Source organism: Leuresthes tenuis, unplaced genomic scaffold (assembly GCF_036924035.1).
Source record: "Leuresthes tenuis unplaced genomic scaffold, fLeuTen1.0.hap1 SCAF_11, whole genome shotgun sequence".
Taxonomy (NCBI): Eukaryota; Metazoa; Chordata; class Actinopteri; order Atheriniformes; family Atherinopsidae; genus Leuresthes; species Leuresthes tenuis.
In genome coordinates, this window is record NW_027325365.1 from 19035508 (window position 1) to 19059350 (window position 23843).

The window sequence follows — 23843 nt, forward strand, 5'->3', positions numbered from 1 at the left end:
ACAGAAACCTCCATCAAATCATTAAACACGGGAAACAGACGAGACAGTCTGAGTACAATATGAAGCTGCGATTGGTTTAATTGATCTAAAGACCAACAGGATCAGAGAGGGCAGTCAAGAGCTGAAGCCACTGTTCCCGTCACTACAGTCACTGTCCATTAGGAGGGGTATGAATGCACTCTTGACAATGATTTATCAAGAATGATTTATAGATGGCACATACCTGAACTAATGACTTGCCAGCGTCTTCACAGGGATTGCAGGTCGTCAACAGATGACATATTCCATAGTAACCTCGTTCATCAGCGGCGATTAGATTCCAAAAGTAATCTCGGCAATATATCACCAGATGGGTCTCATTGTATTGTCTTGAAGAATATTGCTTAGACAGTGTACCACATGCCGCTCAAGCTGCCGAAGCTCATTCATACAGTTGTGGATCTGGGGCTGCGGTATATGCAATGCTCTGAGCTATTACCTTGGTTGATGGAGGCATGGATTTACTAAAGTACTCAATTATCCCCTGCCTCTTTCTCTGACCTGCTGCTTGTCTCTTTAACACCTATAACTCCATGCTTTATAGGCTCAACTACCTGCTGCAAGCTGAGACAGACTGATGTCTAGAGTACCTAAATAAACTGCCTTCACCGTTTTGGGACCATTTATCAATTCTTCATTCTGCTCTGTTCTGCCGGGGGACTGGTAAAACTGCCTCATTCTGATGGACAGTCCAACTGGATATTATTTTCTAGAGTGTTAACCTAAAACTGGCAATCTGACCTCAGAAGTGTAGTCTTTACCCTAAAAACATCCCTCCCACCTGTGAAAAGGCTTATGCTCTGTTCAGCACAACTTTGACTTCATTTTCTCCTGACAGCTCTGAGTAGTGAAGAGAAAAAAAAATTACTTCTTAAAGTGTAGGGCATTTGCAATTTCTTTTAAGTTCAAAAGACAGGAATACCTTCTCGTTGGTAAGTAATCTTCCATCTTTGTTTTGTAAAAATAAAGCAATTTCACTCTGCTATACAATGTTGAAGACACCATCTTTCAAAGAGTGAATAATGCCACAGAGGCCACTTGTTAAAAGCAGTTTGCTTTTCCACACAATGGAGGCCACAGTATATGGCAGACAACAAAGCCGAGTAGTCACCATAAATAAATACAAGCATTCTTGCTCCGCAGAGATGGCATCCCCCTGGTTTAATTATCGCTCTTGTCAATCGCACTGGAAGAATACGGCACCTGACAAGACCCGTCCCCATTCTCTCATCTCGTATAGGCCTTTTTCACACCCTGAGATGCACAGACACCCTTCAGCAAACAGCCAAATCAAACCTCGAGATAGAGGCATTCTGTTGCCCAAAGCGCGCAGGTAACTTTACAGTGTCGACTTGCTGAATGCCTTTGACACCTTAGAGATGGGGTCCATTCAACTTCGACAATTGTCCCTGGTTTCTCTCAAGCACATTGCATTTGCACAACAATAGAAGCTGCATCGTGTATGAATAACATCGAAAGGATAAGATGTAGCAGCTATCTTTCTCAGTGACTTCAATTCATATTCCAGTTCTGGAAAGGTCCCTTTATTTTGTGCTTAAACAGACAGGCAATGGATGCCTGATCCTGCAAAAATTAAGCTGACACTTAGTGTAGATGGCTTCGACAGTTCCTCTATACGGTGAGCACAGGGAGATTTTGGAGCACAGACCTGTGGGCTTTTCCATAAGAAGAACATCCCATGGGTCTTGTTTCAGAAAGTAAACCCACACATGCTTATTTCAAAGGTCACAGCCAGATGTAATATTACATTTACAGAAGAAATATAATGTAACTCTCCCACACTCTTAAGCAGCATACTGGCCTGTTTCTTCATTCTCTAAGATAGGCTAATTTGAAGTAGCATGTATATTAACCTTAGATTATGTGTCATATCACAAGATACACCAGAGAAGGAGTGAAAGAGTCTTACAGTTCAACACATCCTTGGAGTTCCCAGCAGCCGTATCACAATGCTCTTTGTGTTCTTTACTCTAAAGATGACTGCAAGCTTGCTTGTACATAGTAAATAGTTGTCAGAGCAGAGGTCAGATGTTCATGGCAATGCAGGCTTTGAATCCTACACCCTCCTCAAGATTAACAAAGCCAGATTGAGTTGCGATCCGTGAGTTAAATGTATGCCAGAAACAGTACATCTGCACGGATTTGTACACTGAAATTGCCTGACGGCCCAGATAAGACCTTACATGGAGGTCTGCTCTGTAAAGACTTTGGAACCAATCATAAACAATATTTCTCGAAAGATGAGTTCGGCAGAGTGATTAAAAAAAAGACTGTACATTTTACATTCCTGCAGCTAATATGCATTTTCCGCCAGTTCATGAAAATATATGCCACATTCAAAATTGTGTGTGGCCATTTTGATCTACGGTCTATATTTTGTGATACGTTATCATAAAGGTCATTGGAGCTTGCTTCTTTTTGCCATTATTACATCAAAGTAGAATCCCTTTGATAGAGGTCATGGTATCTCACTCAATAGGATGAAACATTTTAATGATTCTAATTACTTCTAATAACATTCTCTCAGAAATTGTATGAATCACATATTCTTGTCAAAAAATCTACAGCAAATGAGTAACAGCCATCCATGAAGTTCATCATCAAGATTTGATTTGAGGGGGAAAATTTTCAGTCTCTCAGATCTTCAGTTTCAACACATTCCATGATACATTCACTCACTTAATCACCTTCTACACTATCCTTCCCATTACCTGGCATCAAAAACATACCCTCTCCTTAAAACTGATCACCTATCTAACTGGCCTCTCAATGCTAATGGTTCAAGGGGTTTTGGTGTTTGCTAAGGTGGTATCTTGCATTAAAAAGTCTTGGTACTCCTTGCTCTGCTGTAATAAAATCCAAGCATTTAACATGCGTATTTATGGTCCTCAATAACCCAGAAGTCTTAATAAAAATGAAAGCTGACATTGGCATGAAGGATCCTCTACACTAGCTGTCTTTAATGTCCAAGACATTCCATTAAAAGGGGAGTACTTCCTCAGAAGCAGAGCTTTTATCCTGATTGCTTACAGGAAGGGAAAAAAAAAAGAAACCAAATGACCTTCAGCGCCTCTACAACCAGCCCTTCCCTCGTGTGTGCTCTGTGAATAGACACATCTGCATGCACAAACGTGCAGAGATGGGATACACATAGTGATACAGCGTGCGGATATGCAGTTAGTTTGCAGTGGGGTTTGAATGGACAGGTGTCAATTCTCAGATACACGTACTCTAAGATTTATGTGCAAATACACACAGGTCAGTGAGTACTTGGTATTCTCCTCATGTATAGAGAAGCATCTTACTGCTTAAATCACAATGATTACTACAAGATAGAGAAAAAAGCAAATCTGCATTCTCAATTAGTGCCTATGTGATGCCATACAGATAATATGCACGACTGGCTAATGTCCTTGCTTCTGAACTTCTTTTGCTGTTTTCTTTTTGAAGCTGGAGATGGGGACAGAGATTTCTCTCTGTGGGGACACAACTGTTAAGCTACATTTAATAAGCTGGTCAAAAACACTCCTACTGAGCAACACTGCTCTTTTAATGACCATTCTGCTTCCAAAGTCTCAGATGTGCAGCTAGATTGCTTGCAACATAGCAGACAAGGCAGCCATTTTATTAATAGCAACACACCACACATGCTGCAGACCAGGGAGCAGAAACCCAGAGTGGGAGTAAGGGAGAGGGACACTGGAGAAACAGTGTGTGTCCCTTTCATACTTTTACTGTCTGTGGAGGCAGGGAGTCTGATGGGTGCAGTAAGGAGGAGATTAGATGGAGGGGGCAGGCCACGGACTAGGGTCTGAAAAAAATCAAACCCCCCAGAGAGGACATCCAGGCCATCCCCCAAACTGGCCAGAAGGGAGAGGCTATGTGATGGATGTAGCCTGTGACTGGAGCCCTCGGCACGCCCACATGGAGACGCCACCAAGGCCAGGCCAGGGGAGCAGGCAATCAAAGAGAAAGGCCGGAGGGCTAGGATGATATAGGAGGATTCAGCTTATTAAATAAGCTTCAGGAGGAGTATGGAACATCTGAAATAAGTTGTCACTCTGCCACCAATAGGCGTATAAAGCATGTTAGATGGAAACTCTATGCAGGGAGTGATGACAGACCGTGTACAGTAAAAGTAGAAATATTGTCATCAAATACACAGACGCAGCAGGGAGCTCGAGAACAGCGTGTTATCGTTGCTTTACTTTTTTTTTTCTCTATTTGGGCTTCATTATTCTGCATCTGAGCAAGAGGTGTGAGGGAAAATATTTGTGTGAGAGCGTGTGCACGTAGGCACGAAGACATGTGAATCTTATTACTTTATTCTACTTCGCAATTCAAATACACCTCATTCAATATGACACCACAATCTGAATTTCGAGGGACAGGGAATAAAGTTTTACTGGGGGTAAGAGGGAATGAAAATTCAGAAAGAGCCACGGTTCGTTGTTTACAGTCTTTCCTGACTTAGATTTCTATTCAAAATGTTGATTTCTATTCAAAGTAGGAAACTCAATACAAGTTGGTCTTTCTGAGATTTACAAACACAGATTAGAAATAATTAGTGAGACCAGGTATGCTCATCAAACAGTGTTTGATTCATTTGATTATAAAATTTTACTTAAAATTTCAACACCGTGCAGAACCAAACTTTCTGATCTTGTGATCTTGTTTATTGCATTGTCGTGGTAACAAGAGTGTCCTACAACGTTTTGCTACAGTGGGTGCTTTGAAAGCAGGTGCAAAAAAACATTTCTTCTCTCAGATTTCCTGTCACATCCAGCAGCCCACTCCAGTCCTAAACTTTCTATAATTACAACAATCTGTGCTCCGGGAGAGTCTGTGTGAAATCTGATTGCCATTGGTAACGTTCACAGCAAGAGTTCTGCCGTGATAGAAGGCTTCCTGTTTCAATTTCCAAGAATCTTTCAAGTTTTACTTGCTCTTTTTTTCCCTTATCCCATCAGTGGGGCATACATTTCCATTCGTGGGAAAAAAAACAGAACCGGTAATATCCAATTTACGGGGAAGGCAGAGGAGATGGTTTCACTGGCAGTATAATAACATGCTACATGGAGCGTAACATTATGGAGTATGAATAAAAAAAAGGCATCTATGGTAAAAATTCAATCCAAAAGCAGTCATCATTCACTGGAGGAAATCAAGGCAATTAGTAACACTTTAATTCAAACCGGAGAATGCAAAACACAACACAAATCCTTGGCACAGTAATGGGCCCCAGAAGAAGATCAGCTCAAATGACCTCCTTGAAATGCGCAACGGTCTACTAATCAAATATTCAAGAACAGAGATTTCACTCAAGTGACAAGAAAATGAATAGTGTTTGCATTAGGGTGTTGGTGTGGGTATTTATTTGGGAGGGGCACACCACTTAATGGCTTCCTGACCACAACACTGTCTAGGACCAGGCCTCCGCTGTAAGACTGATTTCCTTAATGAATTTCACTTCCATACAAAGTACAGTAAAAGCCCAGTGTTACATGTTCAGTCATGTGTGTCCAAAGCAATATGTTTGTGGCTTTTCAACATGTAGACAAGCAGGGTCATTTACAAGTGAGACTAAACATCAAGATCTCTCATTTAGAATGGTGCGGCATACAATAACACCTTAGTATGACATGCACAAAACTACTATCAATTAAACACAAGTAAAGAGCCAGATTTTAGATGCTTGGATGCATATGTGACTCATTATTTCAGATTAAGGATGATGCGGTGACCATTTGGCTCTGCAGGGATGCAGCTGGAGTCTGACATTCATGGATGGAGCTCAAAGCTGCAGATCATTTGTAAGGGCCAATGCACTCCCCACAGAACTTACCTGTACAGAAGCAGTGAGGCTCTGTCTTAATTCTGTGATGTATTAGTGTAGCATGAGTATGAAGGACATTTATTGCATGTTCAACTTAAATCCGTACGCTGCATTTATTATTAAAGGCATGACAAACACAGATGGTAAATCATTACAAGACAGCATTAAGGTTGCCAGGAGATAAACAACATTGCTTAGAAAGCGAATGGTGTGAGAGTGTTTGTGATTTAGCTTGAATGTAGCTGCCTGCTATATATACTGCAACTTAAACCTAAATGTTTATTTCTGAGATAAAGAAGAGGACTGTCAAAAAAGCCAATTGGTCAAAATCCAAGCTTGGTATTTCATATTTTCAAAGGGACTAATGCGATTTCAATGCAATACCTGCTTCTTAAAACGCTATACTGGTGTACATGATGACAGAATACATTACTATATTACTGGCAAACTGCACAAACAGTTTCTCATAATTAGCAGTCTACACATCAGCATGCATGAGCTCCACTCATTCCCTTCCCCTGTTGTTCTATACCTTCAGAGTGATGGGAGAGGGTGAGGAGGCTGACACAGGATGCTCCAATCCCAGAACCAAATACAGTGATGCGATTGGAATCTCCTCCAAAGAAGCCGATATTCTCACTGATCCACCTTAAAGCCTGGATCTGGTCCAAGAGCCCGTAGTTCCCTTTAGCTGCCTGGTCACCTGTACTGAGAAAGCCTGCAACACAGAGATATATGAAATTAAAAAACAAACCCAGGGAAAGCCAGTCTTTTTTTTTTTTTAAACAAGAGAGAGAGAGAGACTTGATTTAAAGAAAAAAAAATAAAGGTTATCTGCAATGACTAACCCAACCTTCACTTTATCATAGAAACCATCATGCCAAGTGACAGCAGCAGTGAAATCATGACTTATTACATGACATGACTGTTGGTAAAATAGGGGTGCGTGTGACCACATGTCATCTGCACCTTATGGAAAATCAATGGCATGTCTCCCCAGGTGAACACCAATCATAAAATACTGTGTATTGAGCAGTTCTGATGAAAACCTTGCACACTGACGGAAACCTTATCGACAGAGTGAGAAAAAGACGTGATAATAAGATTTACAATCATTTTTGCCGTCTTCCTCTCTTATACGGCCTCCTATACTTTTAGCCTAAACATTCACAACCTACATTGTTCGTGTACATTTTCTACTGTCGGTGCAATCTGCCGTATGAGGTCTGAGTAGGAAAGGAAGTCGCTTGGATACATCAGCGCTCATGTTAACATACCACCCTTTCCAGGCTTTTCTCCAGGGCCTAAGCCCCGCTGAATGATGGGTAATCGAGAGTCGTGGGAGAAGATCAGAGGCAGGCAATCCCTGACATCCCCACAGTGGACTCAGTGTCCATCAAATCCCTGAACATGCATGTGAGGTGACAGCTGGGAGACATGTGTGGAAACCAACACCCCACTCTCTTTCACAAGCAATAAATGTGTTGATGGTGGATGTTTGCAAGCCTCTAGTGATGGTCCTTCAGCATCCCATCTCCTAACATCTACTTCATGGTCTTTTCCTTCATGTAAGAATGAACTCTCTGATTCTAAGTCCTAAGTGAGTGGGGGGACAGTGAACAGCAGTGCAAAAACGATAAAAAAAGGTTTATTCTGTACGTTTTTACTGAAGTCACTGCTCACTTAAGCATAGATTAGAAATCAGGGTCATTAAATGTTTATGGTATGCAGTTTATGTACCAAAAGCATTTTTGTCGGTTTAGTACTTTTGCTAAAATACTTCGAAATGGCGCTTGGGTAGGGTGCACAGGTGGCAGAAAGGACGACTAATTTGTCTTGATATCAATAGTAGATATATTTGGATGCATCTGCAATATTAGCAAAAGTTTTTACAGAGAAGCAGAAAATTATAGGGCAGCAAATGTCATCAGTATATAAACTCCCTCAATGTGAATACAGTTAGCTGCTGGACTCAAACATGGGTTCAATTGTCTGTCCAAAGTAAAGCATTTCTACTTTCCATTTCTTTAAAACCAAGGATACAAAAAAAATCAGTGTTTCTCAACAGTCACCCTGGCAACATATCAACTTGCAAACAAAATGCATCTGGAGGTTGAAGGGATTTGGATGAAAGACCTGGGTTTGGCTCCTGAGTGAGATTTCTTTTTTTTGGTCATATTGGACACCAAATTTCTTTACACTTGCATTATCTATTACAGTTTGGTGACATTAAGGCAAACTACTTGATCAGGTTAAGGCAAAGATCATGATTGGAAGTAAATCCAATGCATTTTGGCTCAAAACGGTTGAAATCACACATATCAATGGTTTTAATACACATAATATGGCAGTTATTTTCCCCCAGCTTACCTGAACTTTATACTCAGAAGCTGGCAGGGAAGTCTTAACCATGTCCAGTTTGAATGATTCAAAACTTTGCTCCTATACAGCTCACCCAGGTAATGTTTAAAAACTACAGGGCTGCAGCAAATGCATAAAAGCTGAGAGCTGTTTTACTCATCATGGGAATTTGGGAACAACCTCCTACCTGACCCCTAGCAGAAGACTAACCTGACCCTGGGACCTGTTGGTCCCGACAAAAAGGGCGGGCAAGGGAAATGCCCAGCCTGATCACTGATAGTAGAGAGGTTGTGGCATGGGCAGCAAAGGAGGAGACAAATGGATCAACAGATGGTCTCCTTCAGATGCATCCCTGAGGATGACAGAGCAGCGGGGCACATGCAGAGAGAAAGTGAAAGAGACTGGCAGAGCAATGGAGACAGACGCAGACAGAAAGAGGAGAAAGGAGGACTCCAGCTTAAGAGCTTTTGCTTTTCTTTTTTATCTTGCTGCTCCTCCTCCCCTTTTGTGGTAACTAAAGGACAACAGCTTTTACAACCTTCTCCAGGGTGCAAGAGAGAGAGAAAGAGGAGACGTGACTCTCCCAGAATAGCCCTCATTTGCAAAATGGTTCACACTTCACCAAGTATATGTCAGATGGGTTGAGAAATGTCTCGGGACAGGCATGTAAAGGGAATTCTGTACAACTGTTAGCCTAATTGAAAAGATACTGCAAACATGATCCATTTGGCATTGTATTATTAAGGATTATTATATGACAAAATGCAAATTATTACAGTTGGATCCTCAGCTGTCATGATGAAATGCTACTCGGTTATAGTCTTCTGTGACTTCTGGTTTAGCTGTGTTGATTCCTCTGCATCCACACAACCGGTCATTAAAATGTGGAGGCAGAGTCCAGTATCTTAAACAAGACATGCTGCAGGCACCATTTAAAAATACATCCCCCATAGCTCCTGGTTATATTTTAATTGGTAAGGTGACAGAAAGTGTTTGCTTTGGAAAGCAATTAAGATAGCAAAGTAATTGTTTTATGCACGGCTATTTCTGTTACATTCTGTTTTTACATTTATAGCAGGTCTTCGTCTTCATGCTTGTCGTATGGTGGTGTTGTTTTGGATATATTTTACCTATGCAAAGGAGAAGATTGCCCAAGCATCACCTTCAGACTTTCTGATTAAAATTCAGGCTCACACTGATTATTCTAACAATGATAAATGCAATAAGACACAATATAGGTTGGCTTTGTTTCAGGTTTGATTTTCTAAATTTCTCTTCACTCACTGTGGACTGGGCTATAGATTTCCAGACTTAGAAGAACATTCTCTGTCTGATCGGCACTGCGTGGGCTTCAGCTGCACACAAACAGTGATGTGCAGTGCACTCTCGCTCTGCTCACGGCTCACACCTACACACAACCTTGGAATTCTGGGTTGAAACATGATGTTTGTGAACCATTTGGTCAGGCTGGCTGTGTGCTTCACTGCACTACTCAACCTGACATTTAGTTAGAATTGCTAATACGTGCTAGATGCTTTACAACAAGCCTTTAATTATAAACTATCATTGCAAAAAAGCTTTCTTTGCTTCCTACTTGAATTAAAATCATTGTGCAAAGTCTATTTCAAATGATCTGACCAATTAACTTTGGCATGAGCTGTACACAGTTACAATGCCTCAGTGGAATTCATTAAAAAAATACAATATAACCATTAAATCGTTCAAAATCATACTTGATCTGATTCTTTAAAAGTAAAGTACAGACAAATTCATTTGTGCTAATCTAATTTATGGTTTAAATGTGTATTTTTACTTCAGTCTCAAAATCTGTGAAAACTCTACAGGTTGAATACAGATGTCATATATGCCTTACCGGGTGTTTTCTTTTTTCGCTCTAAAAAGACACGACACTGCTTTTGGATATCAAGCTCACGATCTTCCATCAGAAGTGTTTGCTTTGACATAAGAAACAGACACATCAAAAGGCAGAAAAACTACACAAGCGAAAAGGATGTAACCCATCTTCTTAAATGATTTATGCCAAATCCAAAATGTATTTCATAAGCTCTGTTGAAAGAGGGTTTTACAGCATAAGTATCACTTGCAAAAGGTCATGTCAAAATTTCCTTCAATTTGTCTCAGCGGTTTAAACAAGATTTCCAAATATGGCATCTAAACTGTCCACATGTGTCAGCCGGATTAGAGGATCAATAGCATGCTAGTTTGATCATAGTATGAGTTAATAACAGTGATTTTGTGCTCTTTTTCCACATGTAGGAACTATAATTTGTGCCAACTGGTTATATGATGTGATTTTCCATTAGGTCTAAAAACTGTCCTTCCTTGACAGTGATGTGCTGCAATTGTGTTGAATGAAGAACTGGCATTTTCTCCTTGTGGCAGCGCTGAGACTAATATCCAGCCCTGATCTCAGCTGGAGTGGCAGCAGTGACTGTGGTTTGGTCAGAGCAGGGCCAGGTCGCACCTGTCTCCTTGCATCGTCCTTGGTGGACAAAACATTGTGTGTGTGTGCATGCCTGAGGTGTGTGTACATCTCCTCATGGAAGGAACATTTCTTCCCTTGTCACCATAATATAACCAGAGGGTCAGTTGATGTACACAGCATGACAGCATCCTCTTTCTGAGTTTTGGCTGCAGCGCAGAAGTGCACGAGCAGCTCACAAACTAATATTCAGAGAGCAGGGGACTCCTGCTCAAACCCAGCACCTCTCCACTACCACGCGTTGTCAAACACCAGACACAGTGAGGGAGATTTTATTTCCCTTTTTAAAAAAAAAAATGAACAAACAAATAACATATTGAGTGTGTTGCCACGTTCTCTGGCTTAATCAGATTTTATCAATATGTACGTGCCACTATCTCACCCTAACTTAGAGTTTGCATTTCCCCTTGAGTCGAGGCAGTGATTTCCTTTCGCCATGCTTCTCAGCATTGATATTGCTCTATTGATTATGATTTAAATGTCTGTTTCCTATACAGTGGGCTATAACTCACAGTGTAGCGGAAAGAGGTGATGATAATGATCGGTCTGACCCCAGACATCTCTCTTAGCCTGGTCTCCCTGATAATGGAATGTGTGTAAACTAATGACGGAGGGTGAGAAGGGGGTGAGGCAGGGCAGGGAGGAGGGCAAAAAGCTTGTTATCGAGCTGAAGAGTGAGCTTATGCTAGGAGAGATGGAGAGGGCAGATAGGAAAAAAGAGAGGGAAAGAGAAGGAGGAGTATGGGAATAACAACAGTGACCTAACTGAAGAGAAGTTTTTTGGCTTTTTGTTAAATTTGTTCTTGCTTTTAGTTCGTCTTGTCCTGTTTCTTCCTCCTTCTCATCCTCTCCCTCTTTGGGGGTGCCTGTTAACAAGGCTGTCTGTGTCCAAACTCGCCTCTCGTTCCTCTCCTCCCACCCCGGTCCCTCTTTGCCTCTCCTTATCCCTCTCCCTCTATCTCTTTTCCCCTTTCTTTTCTCTGGTGAAATAAAGGGCCACACAGTCACAGCCTTGACAGCCCCCGCTAAGAGTCTTCCACTACAAAAGAGCTCTAACTTCCCCCAAGCCAGGCCCGGGTTGAATGGGAGCTTCTGGGTTGTGGATGAGAAGCAGAGGCTGGAAGGGGCAACCCTCCACATAACCGAATAAAGGGCTTGTGTGTCAGGTTCACGATGAACAACGGACATACCCAGTTGTTCATCCTTCCAATTCCCATACGATTTTTCAATCTTTCCATCTTTTTTTTTTTGGCGAGGGGGTTGCTGGTTTCGGTGTGGTCTTAAGTTTCAAAGACAGAAAAAAAGCTAAGTGAATAGAATGGGGCGTGGTCCTGAATGAAGGTGACTGCCATTTGGATCAGTGCACAGCTCCTGTTTACAGCTTGCTGGCCAATAGCTTGGCTGGGGCACAGACTGATCTGAGAGCAGAAGGTTGAGAGAGATAGAGAGCAGTACAAGAAAGCCTCTTTATGGCAGCCTGAACACAGAAAGCCATTTACCAACACTGCATCCTTGTTTCCGGTGCAAGAGAAAATAAAGATGCAGGGAAATGAAACTGCATTCTTTCTGATTGTCACCCCAGCAAATGATCAGTTCCATATTAATGAATATAACACGATAGCTTAATCAAACTAGAAATTGGTTAAAAAGAATTTATGTATGAGCTTTCAACTCCTGCTGGCCTCATCAGGAATGAATAATTAAAAAAATATCAGACTGCCTCAAATGGCAACAAAAGTCATCAGATGTTTCAGGGGCCTGCTCCTCAACTCGGAGTGAGTTCAAACCAAATGATAACACACTCACTTAACTGTAGATCTTTGCTGAGCATATTCACACACTGAAGACTGCCAGGAACACTATTCCTTGACTGCACTCAGTGTCTCAAAGATGCAGTGAACACCTTGAACCAAGACTGAGACTGTGCAGAGAAAGATGGTTTGATGATCCTAATGACGGAGCATTATGCATACTGTGCCGCTATATGTACACACTGAACTGCTTACTTGGAAAATGTGGCTTGTGCAACTAAGCAATAACAAAAAGAAAAAAACACACAACAAAATATTGAGAGGGAAATCTCTGCTGCACATACAACAAAGCCCATCTGACATATCTGAGCCCCTAAAACCCAGATCTATTGCAGACAGACAAGAGCCTGCAGTGGCAGGCAGGGATGAAAAACAGATACTGTAAGTCTTGGCTGGTGGTGCACGTGGCAGCTGCTGGTTGTCGTGCATGTGACTTTAGGGCTGCTTAATCTGATTGTATGATGTGTCCCGGTGGTCATACGACACTATTCAAGGCCCTTAGTGGACAGCAACCCTGGCAGGAACTACAAATGAGCAGTATGCATATGTATGACCCCTGGCATCTGAGCGGCACTCAATCAATCACACGTCGACTATACTGGCTGTCGGCTTTTAGTTCTGCAGTTCTCCTTTGCCTCTCTTCTATCCTGTCCTCAGCATTTTTGCCTTTACTGAATCTCTGTCATGTTCCCTGTCTTCCTCCTCTCAGTGTCTTTCTCTGTTCACCATATCTGGTTGTTTCTTTTCACACCACCTAACACCCTCTCTCTCTTCTCTGTATCTCTTAGCATCTTCCTTTCACATAATAGCACGGACGGAGGATTCTCAAAGACAGCGAAATGCTTTTACATGAAGGGGAGCTTTGCATCTCACAGCTGGTGCGGAGGCAGACCTGCATGCTTCCACAGGAGGAGAGGGAGAAACTGGTATTTGAGAGTCACAACTGTGAGGTTAAGCAGCTCTTTTGTTCCACTTGAAGGAACATCTATTGTAGGGAGATATTTCATAACCAAAAATAAGCCTTTTACCACAGGTCTAATATTCTAAAAAAATATAGACGTAAGCTATATACTTAATGTAATCACACATTCAGGGCGCTCTGTGTCACTTTTTGGGCTGTTGCTGAACAACTTCAAACACGTTGTGCGAAACATGACATACGAGCCTGGATGATGTAATTTGAGGGTGCGGTGAGAAAGTTTAGCTGCTCAGCGAGTAGTGATAGGCCATGAAACCACAGAAGGGATCACAGCCCTGCTTATCAAAGCACATCAGTGGAGGAGAGTAGAAGAGAAAGGCCATCATTTAGAGGATCTTCAAAGCCCAACTCCTCTTCTCCACAGGTTGGAGAAGGGCTGGCAGTAATGAGCTCAGGTTTGCTTGACCCTCCCTCAGGAGAACTTGTGCAACAAACCTGTGCAGCATTCTATAGCTTCTTTTTCCTGACGCCAGTCACCCTAAATTTATCCGTCTTTCAAACCCTGCCAAATTTTTTCATGACTCTCCCGCAGCAAATTAAATAAACACTGGCTCTCCTTACATTTAGCACTGAGGTTTGCATTGTATCAGGGATTTTTATTGTCTTCAGACCAGGATCGTATTTTTGGCTGCAAAATGTTGTGCTGCTGCCAATGGGGTTGTGCTCCGATTGGAAACTGGCTCCGGGTTTACAAGAAGCAGGGATTTGTTCCGAAACATGCTTTTGGATTCTACCTGTCACACACTGAAAGAAAAGTTTGCATCTATTTTGGCTCGGTGTACATAGCCCACTTACTCTAAGACTCTGATTTGAGTTTTGTATTCTTTAAGTATCACGTTCTGTAGGAGTCTGTATCTGTTGCTTAATTAATTGATTAATTTATTCCTCAGTCCTTGTGCTTTGGATAAAACTGATCTAGTTTACACAAAATGTTTTGAAGCGTCACCTTTGCACAGCTGCGATTTAACAATTGGCAAGCCCCCAGCGCTTTGAATAATTGTGCAACTTCCGGCATTTTCACTTGGCACTGATGCCACGTTTGATATCATCACACAGTCATATTTATACCAGGTGAACAACGACAGCATGTTAATTAACTTGAATGAGCCTCTGATAAGTAGATCAAATTAACTTAATCCAGCCTTTCCTTTGTATAAAGAAGTTCACATGGGCAATGCCGCAAATTGCCTTCTGTTTGACTGCTGAACTCAAAGAATTGAATGATTGAAATTCTTAAAGAGACCATTTTCTGCACATTTTCAGGTTTAGAATAATTTTTTGGAGCCTAGTAGAATGTATTTACATAGTTTGATTAAAAACGTTTATTTTTCCCACACTGTTCTTATAGTCACCTACTGTCTGAAAGTCTCTGTTTTAGCATCTGTCTCTTTAAGGTCCTCCTCCTTGAGGGCCCAATCTGCTTTAATTAGTCAGCTTATCGATGAAGGCAGCTGCTTGGCTTTTGTTTGAGGGTGCCAATCTGTTGTTAAAAAAATCTTTATTTTATTAGAGCAGAGAGACAGTATTGAAATGCTTTAAGCGATCATGAGTAACACTTAGTTTTAATGGACTGCTTTTTAATCATAATTTCTGACACATTTAGCCGTCTGATTTAAGAAACTGAAACATATGTTAAAGAGAGCAACTTTTTGGGGAGTAAAGATGTATCAATATAAACATATAATTCAGGATTTTTACAAGAAAAGATAAACACTATGCCTTCTGATTATTCTTTCTCATCATCAGCTTCTCCTTTAGTGTACCAGATGGAAACTGTGGAACACTTTTGGAGCACCTAAGCCCATTTGAGTCTAGTTGAATGTGTCAATGCAGAGTGATTCAACTCCCAGCCGTATTATCGGGTGCCAGTCCAGCTTTGAGAGCTAATATGTCTACAAACATTTTAAAAGTCCAATTTTGGTCTGACTAACACAATAATTATTTTTCTATTTTCTATTTCTAGTGACATGTAAATGTACACAATGTGTTTCAGGCAGTCCAGGAACAGTATTTTTTGAGAAAGAATAAGTCTCTTTGGAGTGTTTCCCACTTGTAAAAGCTTCATAAGGGGCTGAAGTAAAACCAAACCTCCAAACATTCATAACCCTGCTTTTATTTCACACATAAGACCTTCTTCTGTTTTGGAATGTTTGTAACTGCTCACTCTCTCACTCTTGAACAGGAGGTGTTATCAAGGACTCCTACTGGCTTCTTACTGGCAAAAGTTTTATTCCACCTACAGTAATAAAGTGCAGAGAAAGCCATACCTTTACCAGTCTGTTAATATGACTGTTTTCAAAAAGGCTTATACAGAATTTAAGTTGATACATTCAGAGACCATCAGATAAAGAACATGGATTGAATATCTCCGCCCAAAGATAAACATTTCTAGAACAAAAGCACCACAGATAGAGAGAATAAGCCCACGATATCAAGGTGCTGATCAAAACAGCAGAAACATGAATGTTAAATGGTCTGCACATATATAGCACCTTTTAACATGTTCAGACTCGATAAAGCTCTTTGCTGCACATTTTTAATTCAAATTTTAATGTGTCCCCAACTTAAACATAATACAGAATAAACGTGCCAGCAGATGCAACTCCTGTGTCAACCTTTATAAATGAAAAAAATAATACTGGTGTGAAACATTTATTACACCGAACATTAACATTAAATATCTAAATATATTCCATAAAAGAAGACTATTGCTTTCAAAATATAGTTTGTCTGTCCTGCATAGAAATATGAATTGAATAATATTGCATAAATTTAAAGTAGCCAAAGCTCAAGACTGTTGGCATTTGGAACAATATTAAAGTTTATCTTTTCAACCCGTTTGGCTTTGGGCTGCAACCATGTGTGTATGCTACAGTAAAGAGGGGGGTGTCAGGGCAGTGAGCATGGGTGAGTGTGCAGCAGCTTTGTGCACAAGTGAAGAGGTGGGCTTCCAGCAGAGTGTGCGTGAGTATTTGTTTGTTTGTGGGTGTGCATGTGTGGAGCAGCGAGTGAGCGGCGGGGTGGTGGGGGGTATGCAGTGCAGTGAGGGAGGTATGGATATTAATCACTAGGAGGAGCAAGGTTCTGTGGCGCCGCACGGAGATGGATGGGGTGTAAGCGCAGTGATGTCACCCTGACAAATGGACCGGCCGTGTTGGCTGAGACTTGCACATCGCCTCTCATTTCAATTAGTTCCTCGCACAACAACCTAGCTAACCCACAATCTGTAGGTTACACATGCAAAAACACATACGTTCTGGCAAAAAAACCCACCCCCTCCAGCATCTCAGCCTGTAGCCTTCTAACAAGATGCACTGATCTGTATGAATATTGTAGAACGTATTTAATTAATCTAACTCAGTTATGACAGCACCTTTGCCTTCCCTCCCAACAGCCAGTCAGTCATTACCATGCATATTATCAGCCAAATGCACTGACTAGGTCTACAGCCAACACACTAGCCAGTGGAAACTGGCAGAGAGTGTCGGTTTGCTTATGAACTAAGGACTGGACACTGCCCGTTTATTTTCCCACAGTATCAATTTGATTATGGGCCAAAACGGCAATGTGAGCAGTTGCTGAGGCCAGAAGTAATAGCATGCATTTACTCTTTATTGTGAAATAAAAGGTGCAAGATATGTACCTGTCATCACTATGAGTAGAAGCTCTGACAACCTGAGCTCAGGTATAAAACGCCTAACCTCCTCACTCACTGTTTATAGCCTTGTTCTTAAAAGCCTGACACCACTAACCAAAGGGGCCAGGGCTGATTTTAAAGTGTCTGTCACTTGTAAAAGAAGTGTTAAGTCCCTTCTCAGAGGTCTGATGTTACAAACCAAAGGCAGCAAGCCTTTTGTCCAAGTCCTGCCTGTCTTGAGTGAACTTTGACATTGGAGAAACTGCAGATTTTCCTCCAAACCTTCCAAGTTAAAGTACCTCTCAATCACTATCTCACTTTTCCTGCACCGTCTTGCTTTCTGCGTCTTCACTTGCTCTTTCAGTTTGATCTCTGTCTCTCTCTGCTGTGATCTTTCTTCTCTTCACACCAGGAGAATAGTGAAAGAGGATTCACTTTGCTATAAGCTGGGGCAGGCTGGGCAGTGTGAGACTGATGGGGCTATGCGGTGCACACTGGAGCGCTAAGTTGGGGATTTGATCAGAGCTTCCTGGGGCTCCGGCTCCAGTTCCAGCTTAACATCAGCAGTTGGTATCTCTTCATCTACCCTTGAAAGCATTAGGAGGTTAATTCCACCCAAGTGGTGGGAGTGGGGCTTCATGGGGCCACACAGTCAATCAGACACCACATCTGCATTAAGCACATTGAAAACACTTCAAATCTTCCTAAAAAACTAACGCAGGAGAAGGAATCTTTGAGAAGCAAATGTTTGTCAGTGCAGCAGCTCTCTCTGAGCTGTGATTAGTGGCTACGACGTTCGCTCAACAATCAACCTAATCTCAAAGCAGAATATAAAGTAGCGAAAACTAAACATTGCAGTTTCACGTTAAACTCTCAAACTTCCCTTTGTCTATACAGAGATGCAGTTAACGCCATGATGCATACCCATGTTCTGGCAGGATGATGATGTTATTCACTTAATTCACTTGCAACATTTTGGTCTATTTCAGAATACATAGTTATTGATGGATATGGTCACTTATAAGAAGGAGGAGGAGGAGGAGGAGTGCAGGATGGCATTTAGAGGTTTATATCATTCTAAATGGATGGTTAGGTTCACAAACATATACATGGTTAGAACTTATTATTTGTGCACTGCTATACATTTTTCATCTGATAGTGGACTGCAGGACACCCTCCAAAATGGAGGCTCACCTGCTCTGACTAAAGGTATCAAAGACACTGAGATTCATTTGAATCTGCGGTTAAGTGGTTTGTTCACGATACTCACAACTGAACATACAACTGAACATACTTGTTATGCTGACATTAGCAGTTGGCATACTTTCTTAAACCACTGGTTTGTACATAGAACCAGTACAAAAATATATTCCCTTCAACGTTGCAAGGGTGGGTGTTTCTCTTGACTTCACAGAGTCTTTTGTTGATGAAACGTGCCAATACTCTCACCCTGAGAACAGTGAGAGATGAAAAATGGATGACATGCTTTTGAAAACAGTGTATAGAGTTTCCATAATATTTCTACAATAGAGGAAGTATATCATGTGGTGTTGTTTGGAATACAATGGATTTGTACTATATAAAAGTAACATGTCCTGCAAAGAATAACAATATTTCCCTTCTGGTGGTCCTGTTTCCAGTAAGGGTCTCCATGTTCAAAGAGGTGAAGTGATTCCTTTTTCATTTCACTTCACACTTCTTCCCTCTAATCTAGGAGCACTAAAGAACCAGGTTTCATCAGCAACAAAAAGGTTAGAGCTCACTCTGTTTCATCTCGGCCTCCTACAACCCAGGAGGACATCTCTCTGTGCTCATCTGCACTGCTTGGCAATGGGAGATTGTGCCAGGCCTGTGTTTGTTTGGCTTTCTTCTCCCTTCTCATCGCACAGAAATCTGCTTGACAGTTCGGCAGCATGGCTCGAGCCCCACAGGAGCAACTGTCAAATAAAATGTCACTGTGGCTTTGTTCTGCACACCCTATATGCTGGCCAGACACACTGTACACCTGAGAGCCAGAGGGTCAAAGCACCAGCAACAGTGGGAAAAAGATGGGACAGAGACACAGAAGGCTTCAGTCTTTAAAAGTTTTGCTGCCTTCATCATAGTTTACTGTTTTCACTTTATCTTCATTGATAAAATCAACATTGATGTAAAATTATATTAAACCTTTTAACCTTAGAATTATGTAATTATACTATAAATAAATCATACATGGTTCACTGACGGCGTTAATTCAGCATCCCTCAAAGGAACATGGAGCTGTAACTGAATAAGAGCCTGCTAGCCTCACCATCGCTTAATATAACAGCTTCTGAGCCTCAAACTCTTGACATCTACAGTCAAACCTCATCCACTTTTCTCTGAAAGGCAGTGGCACCAGACCCAGCTCCTGTCTCTGAGCCTCAGATGACTCTTCTCACTGTTTCCCTAATGAGGCTGGAATGAAAAAGCCGACTGGTCCTCTCACAGACGAGCGCTAGGGCGGTTGCCACTGTCAGCTCCTGTTAACGCAGCCCTCTCTGCTTCACGTTTCAGAGAGCACAAACACACTCGTCCCAAAGGAGCTACTCTATGCTCCTTCATACACGCCGACCCCCACTGGCCCTCAATAAATTAATAAAAGAAGGAGCAGCTCCTGCAGCTAATTTGATTAAATACGACATCCCTGCTTTAAAGAGCGTGCTGACGAAGCAAGAATAAGATGGGACATTGTCGGAAGAAATTGTCACAGTACTCCTGCATGACCCACACCAACGAAGCTTTGCTCTCCTCCTTCACTATCAGCTGAGCATCACCACGCACTCCATTTTCCAAGGACATCTGTGAGAGTTATTAGATGAAAAATGCTATATGCTCCAGATTACTGAGCTTGTCAGTAACCTAATTGGATGCAATCCTCACCAGATCTCTTCCCCTAATTGAGTTTCTTTTGCTTTATTTGACAGTGGGCATTTATGAGCTGATATGTTTAAACCATGGCTGCATACTGCAGGAGGGCTTACCTATGCATAAACTTCTCAAAACAGAAATATGTAAACAACACAAGCTTGTTTTACATCAGGATGTAAATGAGCGCAACCATTTTCTGCTAAATGCACTGAGATAATTGTATTAGCATAAAAAATACAAGTAGCAATTGTATTGTAATGCTAAACTCTCTATGTTAATTAAAATGGTTACCCTATAATCAATTAAAGAGTCCAATTACAAAGAACTGGACTCTAATTGGTTTGAATTGGACAGTATCATTGAAGTGACATTTGTTGTGATTTGTCGCTGTATAAATAAAACTGAAGTGAATTGAATTGAATTAAATTAACATTGTCAATAAATATGGGAAAAAAATTAATGAAAGTAGTAGATGTGATTTAACAAACAGTACATATTTCTTCTTCCACTAGTGGACACATAATTTCTTCATGGCATCCCCATTGTATTCTCCTCTCAACTCAGACTTGTGAGGGCTGAGTAGAGCAGGGAAGGATGTATCGAGCTATGACGTATGAACAAAATGACATGCCATCTCAGTCAGAGGAGAAAACACTCATTATACAGATTGCTTTGTGGTGTTTCTGGGCAGTCAAGACCAATGTCACCTCTCCTCAGACTGGCCTAAGCCTGAATGGGCATCGTTGCTCGTCTTGAGGCTCCCACTCTCTGTCTCCGAGCTGACAGGCTTTGTTGTTAACTTGGTATCCTTCAGGGGCAGTTTGCTTAGAAGTCGCAAGGGTGGGTTACCGACCTAACAACAATGCCAGTAATGGGTGGAAAACAGACGTGTTCTAATGGAAGGAAGGTTTCTGAATCTTATTAGTGGGACATCTTGTTTCAGTCAGCGCTTCACTAGCCCTCTGGCTCTATGACAGCATTAGCAGCAAACAGCCAGCAGGTGCAGAACAGAAATGAAGCCAATTGTGTTTATCAAATCATACCCTGCTCTACTACCCCACATCTATTCCTTCAGCAATCCCCACAGCAACTGGCTGTGCTACAGTATAGATAATGCTCTGTAATATCTATTAATGCTTTATGTTGTACTATGAAGACATTCACCAATGACAATATTTTCTTCTATTTGACAGGTGAACTAAACTGCAATAGCTCCCACACCAGAAAACAGGCAGCTAACAGCCCCTCCTCTCTCAAGTCTAGAAATACAGTACCACGCTGTGTATTGCGGCTCTCTGTCAGTCACATCCCAGCCTATGGCTGAAAATCGTGCAGCCTTGTTACCTGTAATAGTGAGTCTGAAGCAGACTAAGCTCTCAAGTTGAGTCTTATCTCCCTCAGCCTGAGAATCCTCGATTTGGTCCTTTTGGATTGGCATGGGGAAAAACCTTGAGTGGCAGGCCCCTGTTCTAATTAAACCAGCAAAAGCATTAGTCCCGCTTGTGAGCAGTTTTCATAATTACCCATGCAATTCATTCATTATTTAATTTAATGAGGTAGCTCGTTGGCCAAACATACTGTGGATTGCAAGACTAATTTAGGAAAATGCCATAAAGATATTGGATACCTGAGTTTTTTGCTCGAGCCACGTGTAATGTTTCTGGATGAGAAGGGACTGAGAATAATGGTTGAATATTTGGTCTTATTAAATTTGAAATAGTCTGTTGGTGATGTAGGCAAACAGAAAATGGCTTTTTGCAATGTCTAATAAGTTCAAATTAAATGTAAGTATGACCTTTCTAAGCTCCTTAATTCTGCTAAATTGGCTCCAGAGGAAGCTAATTTAGCTTTTTACAGCACGGAGGGAAACGGGCACTTGACAGTGGTGCTACCCGCAAATCGCACTGGACCCCGACTTGTTTGAACAGAAAAATGTGTTAGCTTTCTATCTTTAAAAAAAAGAGACTTTCCTTTCCCTTAAAAGCCTTGGAGGTTCTTTTCCCCTTAAACGATTTATTCTAAACCAACTGCCATTAATATTCTGACCACAGTGGTATTGTTAGTACATGTAAATGGGATTTTACATTGAATTGCAAGTGCAGGGTAGAAAAGTGTGCGGTCAGCATTTTATTATCCTGCATAAAATGTTAACTGAGGAGCATGTATTTAGATGCTATAACGAGGATACCAAATTACACAGGGCTGCAAGACAAGGGGAGATAATTGATACATAATACATGTCTGAAATGATGGGGATTGACCATCATATTTGTCTGGTATGATACAAAATTATTGAGTCTATCGATAATACGTTTTGATGTGGCCCTTATACCACTTATGATAATTTACTATGGGCCTCGTTCTCACTCATATATAACAGCTGGAGACACAGCTTGAGCTCTCCTGTCGATGCGCTTTCATATTTCATGAAAAAATTGTCGGATGACAATTTTTTTAAATACAGGTCTGTTGATCTTGATGTTTCAAGTCAAAGAATTATGTGGATCCTGTACGAGTCAGGAGCAGCAGCATCAACAAGCCGCTTTCAGTCTGAATTCAAGTTGCATGGTCTGACACTTTTAACACCTCAGCTAATATCATCTGTGTCATTACATTTCTGACACTGAGGATTTCATATCAGTTTCTTTCCCTGTCAAGCATTATTAACTTGTTTGCTGCTATATTAAGCAAAAGATATGCTTCCTTAGAGGGAGGTATATAGCTCATGGCAATTTACCTCCAACAGAAGCATTAGGCTAACAGCAGTGTTACACTGGCAGAGAATTAAATTCCACGTGCTCCTGTTGTGTAGTCTGTGGAGCTTTATGTTTTATTTAATCAAATATTTATGGAACACAGAGTCCAATCTTCCAGTAAATATTACTTACATTTGCAATGTACATGCTGATCTAAGCATATGTGAAAGGATGGCTGTGTTGGTACTTTGGAGTAAGCTTACTTGTAGCTGAGTTACTGCTCATTCATATTGTATTTTTACTGCTGTGTTTGCAGCACAGCTTGCTACTGACTCAAGGACTAGTAAGTTTGGAAGAAAAGATTAGATACAGCATAACATATTTTATATCACAAGAGTATACCAGTTCAAACAAAACAGCTAGCATAATATTTAAGGCAAGGAAATTTCACAACAAAAATCAACATAAGTCGGTGTAAAGCCATTTCTGCACCTTCCACTGTCAGGAAATAGAAGTGTATAGCCAGACTTGTAACTGTGCTCCACTGACCCAGAAACACATATTTCTAATTGTTCTAGCTGGCCTTTGGGGCTTCTTTTACAAAACTATGACCTCTTTGCAATCAAACTGCAGCGCACAGTCCATCGGGACTCAACAGGAGATCATGACTGATCCCCTCAAGCATGCAACTTCTCCCGTGAGCGGACAATTTCAAATGCCATGACCCTCGTGACAGGCTGCGAGGAATGTGTTAGGTTGCTGAACAGTATCAAGCGCATGGACACGTGCAAACATTATGAATACACTTGCACATAAAAGTCAAACATCCACAGAGAGCTCTATTTGTTCTCCCTATCCCCTTGAAAGTGCACTGGAGAACAAACTAAGGCGAAATGGACTGCGTATGCTTTTTTAACCTTTCTCCTTCCTAGACAATTTAATAACATCAGACCACGGTGATGCTGCAAAGTCGGCCCCGGTCCAAGGTCACTCTGCTGGGTCCAAAGCACTCAGAGGAGGGTGGGGGAAGGGGACTCTTAAGGGCGAGTTAGATAAAATCTGCTTCCAGGT

General features: G+C 41.4%; 1 protein-coding gene across 2 annotated transcripts in view; it reads right to left on the reverse strand.

The window, feature by feature from the left end:
* nlgn3a (neuroligin 3a) overlaps positions 1-23843 on the reverse strand; it is a 126491-nt gene that overhangs the window by 34318 nt on the left and 68330 nt on the right. For both annotated transcript variants that reach the window (XM_072395952.1, XM_072395953.1), the window contains one exon: positions 6429-6614. In XM_072395952.1, the coding sequence (XP_072252053.1) occupies positions 6429-6614 (186 nt within the window). The remainder of the gene's footprint in view (positions 1-6428; positions 6615-23843) is intronic.